The sequence below is a fragment of the Pogoniulus pusillus genome, chromosome 5 (genome assembly GCF_015220805.1).
Source record: "Pogoniulus pusillus isolate bPogPus1 chromosome 5, bPogPus1.pri, whole genome shotgun sequence".
Classification (NCBI taxonomy): domain Eukaryota; kingdom Metazoa; phylum Chordata; class Aves; order Piciformes; family Lybiidae; genus Pogoniulus; species Pogoniulus pusillus.
The window spans coordinates 6275288-6287830 of NC_087268.1; the positions used below are offsets into that span (position 1 = coordinate 6275288).

General features: G+C 43.9%; 1 protein-coding gene across 6 annotated transcripts in view; it reads right to left on the bottom strand.

Annotated features, from left to right (window-relative positions):
* Positions 1-12543, bottom strand: part of GPM6B (glycoprotein M6B) — a 116339-nt gene that overhangs the window by 15041 nt on the left and 88755 nt on the right. For 3 of the 6 annotated variants that reach the window (XM_064143095.1, XM_064143093.1, XM_064143096.1), the window contains exon 2: positions 1065-1251. The exons of 1 other annotated variant lie outside the window; for it this stretch is intronic. In XM_064143095.1, the coding sequence (XP_063999165.1) occupies positions 1065-1251 (187 nt within the window). Of the gene's footprint in view, positions 1-1064; positions 1252-12129; positions 12250-12543 lie in introns of all 6 variants that reach the window. 2 more of the 6 variants (XM_064143091.1, XM_064143092.1) reach the window with 1 other exon arrangement.

Genomic DNA, 12543 nt, shown 5'->3' on the forward strand with positions numbered 1-12543 from the left:
GATACTGCAACACAAAAGCCCTTAATATTTCACCAGTGGTTATTTCCAAAGGCGGTGGTCGCAGAGACAAACATTTACTCTCTTTTCTAGTCTTTTCTCATCTGTACAATACCAGTCCATCTTCTGAGGGAGGATGGACAGTTTCCTGGTCTTCCTGTCATCCCTTTAGAACACTGTATCACTAACAAACACTAAATCTACCCTCTTTCACATAAAAACCATTACCCCTTTTTTGTCACTACATGCCCTAGTGAAAAGTGTTTCTCCACCTTTCATATAGGCCCCCTTTAAGTACTGAAAGGCTGCAATAGTCTTCCTGGAGTCTTCTCTTTTCCAGGCTCAACAACCCCAACATTGTCAGTCTTTCTTCAGATGAGAGGTATTCCATGCCTTTGAGTACTTTTGTGGCACTCTGGACCTTCTCCAACAGGTCCATATCCTCCCTGTGCTGAGGGCCTCAGAGCTGGACACAGTGCTCTAGGTAGGTGAGGTCTTACCAGAGAAGAAGAGCAGAAGCACTTCCCTCGGCCTGCTGGCCACACGGCTTTTGATGCAGCCCAGCATACAGTTGGTCTTCTGGGCTGCAAGTACACATTGTCAGCTCACATGCAACTGCTCATCAACTAGCAGACTCAAGTCTTTCTCTGCAGGGCTGCTCTCAATCCCTTATCATCTAGTCTGCACTGATACTGGAGGTTACCCTGACTTGAGGTGCAGGACCTTGCCCTTGGCCTTGTTGAATTTCACAAGGTTCGCAGGGGCCCACTCCTCAAGGTTGCCAAGGTGCCTCCAGATGGCATCCTGTCTCTCAGCTGAACCAGCTGCACCACTCAGCTTGGTGTTGTCAGCAAACCCACCGAGGGTGAATACTAAATAGTACTGGTCCCAAACAGGCTGAGCAGGATACACAGTGGTTCTCTGTGCATGAACACCAAAACGAATCAAGTGCTGCTGGACAAACGTTCAACCTAACACTCAGGGTCAAAGACTGAGGTTTGAATCCACCTCTAGTCATTTAGCATGAGGATGCTATGAGGAATAATGGAAATGGGAGGCATACTTACACTTCACTCAGCAAAGCATGGTCACTGGCAGTCGTGGAGAAGTGCTGCTCGAGGATAGACACAGTTCCCGTGAGCGCCACGTGCCCGCAGCCGCAAAACAACGCTACCCCCGAGAAGCAGAGAATGGTTGCCACCAGCGAAGCATATGGCACTCCTCCTAGGCACTTAATGCAACATTCAAAGCAACCTAAGCAGAAGAGAGAAAGTACAAGAAATGTAATGAGCAAAAAAAGCTAATTAGGAGGAAGAGAATATCTGTCCTCCACTTGGCAAGAGCCACAGGGACTAAAAGGCCCAGGCATTGACATGCTAAGCAAAAATCTATAGGCGGCGTTAAGACAGCATCGTCCTCTAAAGCAGTGACCTACAGATTTGTTGGTATGGACTCCAAGCCTAGAAAGTGGGCTGAGTGCTCATGTCTTTACATGATGAAGAGATCAATGAGACAGTCTGTGAAATGGAAAAAGGAAAAAAAAAAAAAACCCATCACTTGTCTAAAGTGATCCATTGCTCATGCAGAGCTCACCACATTTGATCATTACTAAGGACAGGAGCACCAGCTATGCTGGCACTGTTCTGCGAGCCAGAGAAGCAAACAGTCAAGACAATGAAGCCTTTTGAAAAAGTAAAAGATATTTGGCACTTTCACTGTAAAAGGAACATGTCTAGGTCTGCAAAACTTAACTACCTTAACACTGTCCTCTGGCCCTCCAGTTTCTTTGTGGAGATCAGTATGAGGTCATAGGGAAAAACTGAATGCGGGTCAAGGAGTACTAATTCTTATGGAAGGCAGGGAGAGGAAGCTGCATTACAGACAGTACACTTCCAGCTTTGCAGGAATGCACTGGATTTGCAGCAGTGCCTGGATACAGTCTGCAGAAGCACATAGTTTTAATTAAATGTATCATTTAAGTAGTCTGAGTTAACAAAACACCTCCTTAGAGCTGCTGTTCTACAAACACTGTAATAAGGAGGTTGCAGCTGAATTTCCAGGTTCCTCCCGACCACGCTGCCTGAAAAAACCATCTGCTTGCAGAGCTGGGAAATGTAAATTGGAAACAAACACAGCTTTTAACTGCACTATAATGGTAATGGCAATCCATACCAATTCATTACTTCAGGGTGATGGCATTAAGCTGTCTCCATTAACGTGCATTTCATACAACTGCACAAAACACAAGCCATTAAGACACCACTTAATGGAGCAACCAGCACTGCACACTGCAGGAACAGCCTGCTGCTTCTATGGGAAGGTGCTCAATGGACAAAGCATCTGAAAGCAGGAAGACAGCTGGCAAGTACATCACATCTTCTCACCCCAAAAATTCCTCACAAAGATCAGCAAGTCTCCATCCACCACATGAGGCAAGTTTATTTTTATCCCACTCTTTCCCACTGATGAATGAGTTGCAGAGCAGGCACTTCTGTACGGCACTGGGGAATAGTATGCATCTGGTAATTGAAAGCTTTCCCATTCCAGAAGTGGAAACTCCTCTTTTAGAGAGTCACCAGCAGTGTCCTAGTCAGGCTTAAGCAGCTACCACTGCCAAAATGACTTATGAAATGCCACTTCACTAGCAGCAGACAAGACTTAATTGTACAGGAACAAGCCTGGGAAGCATTTATAGTCAAGCCCACAGCTGGAGTCCACTCAGTAGGAACTATCTTCATGACAAAAGTATTGCTGAATGAACAAACACTGCCGTTCAGCAGTGATGGGGCAAACAAAACCCAAATGTGTGCTGTATCAGAGGAAATAATCTCTGGGTTTCATCTTATCACAGAGGTCCAGAGCCAAGTTCAGACACCAGACCCTGCAGAGCAATCTTCTGCTTCGGGGAGCCTGCCTGAATGCAGCACACAAGCAACACGTCAGATGCAAAGGCAGTTGTAGATATGAGGCTGGCTCGCCTCAGCAGCATCTGTTCCTGGGTCAGGCCCAAACACCAAGAGTTAATCCAAGAACTGTTTGCACCTGGTGCAGGATTAGCAATGAAGGATTATCTAAGAGTAACCATGCTCTGATCCATTGGACAATGCTCAACATGCATGGCCACAGCACAAAATGAACAGCCTTTTGGGCTGCACTCCTAAAGAAGATGGTGACTAAACCCCAGATCATTGCTTGGTGTGGAGGAGATTGATCATCTGACTGTGCTGATGCAAAGACTGTTTTGCAGAAGCATTTGAAAGGTGGGAAATAAAAAACAGCTGGAAGCAAAGCCAAGGGACTGACAAGATCCAAAAGAAAAGCTGCTGGTCTCAGAAAGTGGAAGCAGCCTGCTTGACAAAAATCAAAAACTAGTGTAGACCCAGGACCAATGATTAACACTTCCCAACTAGGTACTGGCACTCAAACACAAGACGCTACCTGTCAGTAACCCCAGACTCTCAAACACAAGCCAACAGCCCAACGAGTTGCCTCCTTTCATCTCCAAGCAACTAGAAGCTGCACACAGTATCTTTGTGGTCACAATCTTTATTTCCTTCTCTACAGCCCAAGTGAAAAAGCATTACAATGCTTAGGTGGCTTTCATTTTGTCAGGGCAGACCACAGAAAAGGTAGACACCAAGAGAGTGCATAAAGCAACCACACTACTTTGAGCAAGGCAGAGCAAACTGCCCAAGTGTGGAACTACAGAAACTACTTGTCCTCGCATCAAGACTGAAGCAGGAAGCGGAGAGATTTCAGTTCAAAGGGAAACAACATACTGCCAGCTTGCAAGTGCAGAAAGTGTCCCAAGCCAGCATGTTTCTAAGGGACAGCATCCATCCATAGATAGTCATTCTGCACCCAAATTGGCAGCAGCCTTCTGCTAGAGGGTAACTAACTGCAGGATACAACCTCATCACGGTGTCAGATCCCTACCCAGATCCCATCGTGAATACTCCTTATGAGCAGCTGAAATCCGTGCCTAGCCTGAGCAATACAGTTTGTTGTATAATCTTGTTTTAAAGCAAGCACTGACTAGAGCAGCTTTCAAAACTCCCTAAAAATCTGAGCCTCGTCCCATACTTATGTTTACCAAGCTTCCTAAACAAGGAAGGTTTCCAGGAACCCTCCTTTAGGACCTCTCTCAGTAACCCTAAGCCAGCAAGTGCCTTCGTACGGTGCAACTGAAAACCCGCAATGATGCCTGCCCAGTTTAAGTTCACAAAATAACTTGCTAATGTACTGATGACAAGTGCAGGCTGAGGGCCTGTGAACTCAAGCAGATAATTTAACTATTAAAACTAAAGCAAGTTTAGTTACAATTTTCTGCTAGTTTTCACGTTTTGTCTGGCCAAGACACTGAACTTTTCAGCTGGATATCCAGTTCCAGCACAACTGTGTAAAGCGATTTAAATATGAAACTGTACAGCACAAACACACATCACTGCATTTCCCCTTTCAATGGCCATTTTGTGCAAGGCATCACTAGAACCTTTTGTGCAACTCAGCAGAATAAAAACATTTTTTGTCCTCAGGCTGGCAAGCAGCAGTTGCCATGGAGGCAGGTTAATAACAGCCCAATGATTTGCCCAGAGCTGCCTGTGATCTTGGCTACAGATTTAACACACTCTCAGAAGGAGGCCAGCTAAAACAAGGACTGAGATTATTCTCTAGGGAATGAATGCTATTAAACACACACACACACACACACAAATATTCTTGCTAAAGGACAAAAATAAAGAGAAGAGAAAAACCAGGAACTGGCTATTCTTTTCATCTCCTGGAAACTATCAGTGACAGGAAATTGGTAAAGGATGAACCTACATATGTAGACAAATCAGCAATTGGTTGTTTAATGCATGAAGAGCAATTGTACAGTCTGCCCAGCAGCAAACAGGCTATCACATACATGCAGGGGCTTCGCCATTCAACTTCCTGTGTCAAACAGCAATTGTGTGGCTAAACCTTCTTCGGTACTCTCAGTACAGCTTTAAGATTCAAACTCAGAAAAGCAAGGCAAAGCAGAACTAATGGAAGCAGGGTCTTAAAAAAAAAATTAGTTCTCAGACTCTAACTCACCCTACCATGGTCAAGATGAAGTGAAATGACAAAATCTGTGCTTCAGAAATGACAAAACACAGCACAATGAGATCAGGTAGCTGTCTGGTGTGAATTTCATAGAGCGAGCCCTGGGAATACTCATCAGCTCTTATAAAGTGCACACTTGAAAAGATACTCACAAAGATATCTCTCAAAGCCAAGGCTGGAAAACGTGAGGCAAGGAAAGAGTATTGACACCTCCTGAACAGAAAGCCATCCTGTTCTCTAATGTCCCAAACTCCTCCTAGGTTGAACTAGTGCCTCAATGTATCTCAGGTATGAACCAGTCAAGGTCACTATGGAACAAAAAGAAAAGGAACAAAGAAAACCTAAAAGGAGGTTTGCAAAGCTCTCTGTTTCAGGCAGCTAAACCTCCAGGCTCCCATGGCCCTTTTCTGAGTTCGTTCCCACTCTCTTTTCCTCAGAAGCTTCACTTCCCCTCCAATAAATCTGTCTTGCTGCTCTGCAAGATGAAGCAATGGGCACCATTTTTCTCATCACTTCTTTCCTGTAACTGAGTAGTGCTTTTTCAGAAGTCCTGGCATGTTAAATACCTGCAATTAACATGTAGTAGAAATTACATGGTATGCTCCCCCACATAACAATGATCGCTGTTGCTTTCAGCACCACAGCTCAGGATGCACAGGTGGAGGAATTATTTTAACAAAAAGAATGTTGCAAGACACTCAAGGGAAAAAAAAGCACTATGTAAGATCTTAAATGCAAGCACCATGTAGCATCTTACATGCAACCACTGCATCTAAGTCAGGCTCATACTACACACAGAGAAGAGCCTGGTGTTGGGAGCATCACTCCCAATTCACAAACAAATGTAAGAAGAGAGCTCAATCCTTTAGATTCACCCCATTTACCCAGTGCTGAACATTACCCAATACCACTGGAATCCTAAAGCACCACGGATCTTTGTCAGAAAATAACCTTTATGCCAATGAAAGCAAACCACCATTTTACTGTATCTTTTAAAACCTCAATTCTGAATGGCTTATGCATGCTACATTTTCACACCTTGCAGCATGACTGACAGCTACAAGGGAAGCAGTGAGGGATGCAGGAATACACTAATATTTCAGAAGCAGAAATGGAATTTATGCCCTTCTCTGCCTAAGAGTAGGCCAGCAGCTGGTGGTGAGATAACTTTGCTTTTCACATTTATCACCTACATCAGCATCCAAGGGCAGCAGCATAGTAAAGATAAAAATTTAATCTTACAAAGGTAAGTTTAAAGCATATTTAAATTTCTCTCCATGCTTTAATAGGGGGGCTAAAATATAAAGGCTGTGTGTTAAATCATTTGGAATTCTTTGTTGAAGGTCTGTTCTTACCTGTTCTTTTTCACCTTAACTTCTGCTGATTTACAAAACATGACACAGAACCTGTTATTAACTACAACAAATTCTCACTCACCACAATTTGGGAGTAAATACACTGAATAGACTAAATAAGTGATGAAGATAAAATCCTTTACTTTTCTCTAGCAAACCTCTTAAAGCTCTTCCACAGAAAACTTCCTCTCAAGTTCACCCTTTCCTTTTGTCTTTTTGTCCTGCCCAAATGAGAAGTTCTGAAATTAGCTTATACTGAAAATGAACTCTTCTTGAGAGACAGCAAGCTTAATGCAAGGGTAAAAGTCTAGCCAGATCAATAGTCTTCCCCTGTATTTGCACCCACCCCTATCCATCTTTTCCAGAGTTGTTAAACAATAAATACTCCTTCCTAGCCAACATAGTCTCTCCAGTGGAGATGACATGACCTTTGGAGACCACAGCCATCAATGCAGCTGCCATAAGGGATCAGACATGAAATCCAGCAGGGTCACCACACTGTTTTTTCACAGAAGCTAGCTCAAGATTCAAGTGAAATGCAGTGAGATCTGGGATGGTCTGATCCATCCTGCAAGTCTGATCCAAATCTTTACTATTTCAAAGATACCTGAAGAACATGCAGGTCCTCTCTGAAGGTCAGCAGCATTTAATGCAGCTTCTCCAGCTATTTTGGATACATACATGAGATACTTTGTTTCAGCACTCTCATACAACTAGCGCCCCACTTCTGAAAAGATAATTTTCTATTAGCAGTTTCAAGCCTGTCACCTCCAAACTACATTAGAATGCTTCCATTTTCTTCTGTATCAGAGAACTAAAACTCCTTGCTTGTGTCTCCTGTGCTGAGAGAAACCAAGAGAACTGGTGCACACTACGAGCCAGCACCTCACTGCCTAGAAGCACCATTAGCAGACCCCTTCTGAAATCTACAGACCACCAAGTACCTCTAGGGCTCTCTGTATGAATAACAGTAAGCAGCTGCTTCTAATGCTACAGCAAAAATACAGGAAGCATAGCTTTAAAGTCAAATGCTTTTTTTTTTCTAGCATGATTAACAAAAAAAGAACCCCTTGCAAGTATTATGTATGTCCGCCCACAGCAAAAGGCAGATTTCTTGCCTTCCACCAAAGAAAAGACGACATTCAAATGGGAGAAAAGGCTGTTCTGCCACAGCAAGATAATGTCTCTTCTGGATGCTGTTAAATGACATAGAGAAAGGCTCTAAGAACAGATGGCAGCAAACATAATCCCCTTTTTTCCTTCAAATCTCAAGCCCAAAACAGCACTCCTTCGAAAAAGATTTTGCACTCCCACTGCAGGAATCAAACTTGTTTAACGTGAGGACAGATGATTTAAATGGTCTTTTCCAGGCCTCATCTAATTTATCTTCTTAAAATTTATTGAAATACACCCACTCTCCACCTCTATCTATCCCAGCCTTTTCAGAGCTCATTAAGCTCGCAGGTGTTCTGAAGGCATCCTTTTCAGACAGCGCAATCTATGAAACATGAATCACTGCACCCATGCCTATTGCAGCCACCCATCCCAGGCATTTGCTTTGTGAGAGCAAGGGGTCAAACCTGCACAGGAAGAACACTGCTGTCCAGAGAAGGGTGACAGGTCTAGTGAGAGGCCTTGAGCACAGCCCTACGAGGAGAGGCTGAGGGAGCTGGGATTGTTTAGCCTGGAGAAGAGGAGGCTCAGGGGTGACCTCATTGCTGTCTACAACTACCTGAGGGGTGGTTGTAGCCAGGAGGAGGTTGCTCTCTTCTCTCAGGTGGCCAGCACCAGAATGAGAGGACACAGCCTCAAGCTACACCAGGGGAGATTTAGGCTGGAGGTGAGGAGAAAGTTCTTCACTGAGAGAGTCATTGGGCACTGGAATGGGCTGCCCGGGGAGGTGGTGGAGTCGCCGTCCCTGGAGCTGTTCAAGGCAAGATTGGACGTGGCACTTGGTGCCATGGTCTAGCCTTGAGCTCTGTGGTAAAGGGTTGGACTTGATGATCTATGAGGTCTCTTCCAACCTTGGTGATACTGTGTGTATACTGTGTGAGACAGCAGGACAAAAGACTTGCTCTTCTCCAGCTTTACTGCTCTTGAATAAAGGTCAGAACTTTATTCATTTTGATTCATGTCTGTGCCAGTTTACTTTTGGTCTATGAAACAGTGGCCACCACAGCAGAAGAAAAACACCTAATTTATACTTTGGAAAAGGCCTTACTTCAACCAGGTTTACATGTGAACCCTTCAGAAGGGATAGTGTCTGCAGAAAAAGGAGACTTCTCACAGAAGAGATAACTGAAGCAGTACTGATACAAGCTTTGGCATTGTTCCTCCTGGAGGGTTTTATTATCCAGAATAACCCTTAGGACTCTTGCACAGCCTGAGCATGTGGACGAGCTCATGGACACACAGAGCTCAAAGTTCAAACACATTGCACCAGCAAGGCCAACTGCTGGTCCAAACTGTGACTCTAACTGTCCGCTGACATAGGCACAATTCACTGCTCAATGTGCCTGAAAACAGTCCTCCTTTCTGCCCTCATCTTGACCTCCCTCCTCTTGCTTCACCTATTTTTACCTTCTTGGAGAAAAACTCAGTAGGTCAACATGCAAGAACTGCTGCTTCAGTATGTGCCAGTTTAGGTGACTGTATTTTGGACAAATTCAAGCCGAACAGGTGAAACAGATGAAGCAACAGGCAGACTGCCAAAGATATTCAAAAACCTGAAGGTCTAGACAAGCTCACTGAGGGAAGTATGAAAACACCTAAGCACTTCATAGGCACTTGGGCCCATTCCTGTAAGCTACTTCAATAATTTTGTGAAACCTTCTGTAACGACATTTGGGTTTCTTTGATTCAGTCAGACCCTCCTGTACTTGGCTGACATGACTTTTAAAGCTGACTTTAGTCAAAGGTCAGTATCTTACCTCAAAGACTGGGGTTGAGACTCTCAGCTCCACCTTTCTGGCAGCTGTAGTTCACCTTACACTCCATCAGTCTTCAGTATTCAGGAGAGCAAGACTTTCACCACACTGGATTTCAGCCACAGCTACCAACCACTTCCCCAGTTGATTCCTCCCTAGCTACGAAGAGGCAAACTGAAACACAGCCTCTCTCTCCCTAAAACTGAGGGCCAAAACCAGTGTGTGCAGATTGCAATCTGGCAGATCTAAGATTCAGAAGGTAAATTCTCCATTTCAGAGATAACTGAAGATGCCAGTATCTTCCCAGACATTTATCCAGCTATGAGCTGCCTCAACAATGGGACAGGAGGAGCGGTGTGAAACCTGAAGCACAACTGCTGAAATCTGTTGCTTCACAACCACTTTCCTGCAGGTATTTCCACAGCTGAGTCTCCTCACATCATTCTCAAAATGCAAGCTTGCTTCAGGAAGAGAGCAGGCTGTTTCAGAGCCATGCTCTATATTCTCATGCACTTTTGTGCTCACAGAGCATCTGGGGAAGCAAGTTAAGACCACCAGAAAAAAAAAGGGGGAAAAAACCCTGACAACATTCCCATTCCATAGAGCAAACAACACCCACCCAGTCTGGAGGAGTGCCTACAGCTAAGCTCACATTAAACAACCATTGCTGAGTTCCTCTTTCTAAAGAAAAAGATGGTGCTTTACTTCCTGGGGAAAAAACACTCTAGACATTAGGAAAGGCTCATTAAACTTGCAGGTGTTTTTGGGATGCCTTGGCTAGAGCACTGCAGTGAATATCCCACACTGACTCTTCCCTTGGTCTTCAAGTGTTAGATTAAAGCTTACAATGGAGAGATCATGTCATGCATGGAGACCCTGGAAGAAGAAATGGATGCTGTGATGACTGCCACCACTAGGAGGTGGTCTCCTAGTGATGTCTATTCACATAGTGACAAAGGAGGCAAAGCAGACATACCTGTGCTACAGTGGCACCCAAGCATTAATGTGGCTTGCCAAAGAAACAGTTTATCTCCACATGGTAGCTAATGACACCCAGCAGCAGGAAGCTGTATGCCCATACTGAAGGGAGGCATGTTACAGCTGGGACTTGTGTGGTGACTTAAGTCACATTTTCCATCCAATCTAAGGGAAAAGAGCAAAACCCAGTATTTCCACTGTGGCTAATCTATCATTGGCAGATAGGTTTCACTCAAGACCAGCTCAGATGAGCATCATTGCTGCCTGTAAAGCTTTTAACTTAAGTGCAGCCACTTAAAGTACCTCTCTCCAACTGGCATTTCTGGGCTTTGTTTGTGTTTGTTTTTTTTTTACCCCTGTCATCAAAAGCCCTTTCATCTTCAAGTAGTCCATGAGAGGCATCACATCTACCTGCATTTTATTTCAGGATGATTCCTAAGACAGCCTAAATAGGGTTCAGATGCTTAAACAAGGGTTTCTAGCACCATTTCAGACTCCCAGCTGCTGCAGCAGAAGGCTGTGCATTTCCTTTGCATTCTGGCTCATCTGTGCCAGCACATACAGACATGTCTCATCACTTGGGACAGCTGAAGGGGCACAGAACTAATAACCAGGCACCTGGCCTCACAGCTTAGAAGGCAGCGTTCATAATCTATCACTCCTTCTTGAAGTGTTTCTTCCATGTATAAAATGTGCCCCCCACATTAGAAGTTTGGGAATGTCTTCTGGCAGCCTCAAGTCTAACACCTAGGTCATCTGTCATAAAATGTGGCCAAAATTAACATTGACATTGAAGATGGAGATCATGATTGGCAACCTAAGTATTTGCAAAAAAAACCAACCCAAACAAACCAACAAAACCCAGACAAGCAAATCCTCCCAATATTGTGAAATAAGTAAATATTTGAATCCTAAAGAATAAGTGTGTGTGAAAATACACTGGAAAAGGGAAGGATTAGGCAGCAAGCTTTGGTGAACATTTCTCAGCAGTTGATGTAGAAGTCTCTGATGCGGAGGCAGGCATCTCCTGCAAACAAGCTGTCAATTAGGCTTCAGTCAATCAGCTCCATAAAGAGGAAAGGATTGCAGGATAGAGCTAGCTGCAAATGCTGTCTCTGAGCAGTTATATTCTTCACTGTGTTAACCCTCAGTCAGAATGGAATTTTCCAATGCAATCAATCATGAGCTTCATTTCAGGTATCTCTCTGAGATGCTTCGAAACTAAATTCTGCACAAACTCTTAAAAGCTTCAAGAAAACAAATTAGGATACTTCTGAAATCTCAAGTCAGGTATCAAAAGGACAGGAATATGGAATCAACAACCCTCTTGAGGGGTCCAACATATGCACTTACTTCTTCTAGCAAGAAAAAAATGCAAACAAAAGCACAGAATATTGTCTAGGAAGTATCTGGTAGGGGACCAGTAAGTTGGATGTGCTGTCAGTGCTTTAGTGTCAATTGCTGCATTTGAGGCTGATCAGTTTGATAGATTGATCTGCATACAAAACTCAAACTGCACAATCTCACCTGTAAACAGTTTTGAAGCAACCGGGCAGTTTAAAGGGAGGTGTCCCTCATCACACAATATTGTCTTTCAAGCACTAAAACCAGGATTTAAATAGATCACAACTACTCATACAAAAGGACTGGACTCCTTATGACCTTAACAAAGCATGGAAAAACAACAGAACAATTAGATTAAACTGTTAGAACGAGTGCAAAGCATTAGACTTATGCTACTACCATTTATTTCTGAACTCTCCATTTCCCAGCCCTTTATTTACCTTGAATCCCCAAAGGACTAACATTGCCTCTCACTGCTGGCACATGATGGTACCGGTGTGGCCTTGAACTCCTGTACATCCAGTGGTACCTGCCAATTTCCATTTCTGGTCTGGTGATCACTGCCAATTTTAGGTGGTAAAAAGTCAGTGTCACCAGCAAGTTTTAGTTCAGTACTTTTAGTAATTTAACTTTAAAAATAAGAGCCCAGAAAAACAGCTGCAGTTTCAGAGCTGAAACAACCAAGAGAAGGGGTGAGAGGCACGATGGACAGGGAAATGCTCACACAAGGGTTAAGAAAGGTTGAATAGCTAAAGCACTACCTAGGATTTTAATTAAACACATAAAGGAGGACTCTATTTCTTCCCCCCACCCACTCTCACATTTCTTTCTCTTTGTCCTTAGAGAAGAGTCCT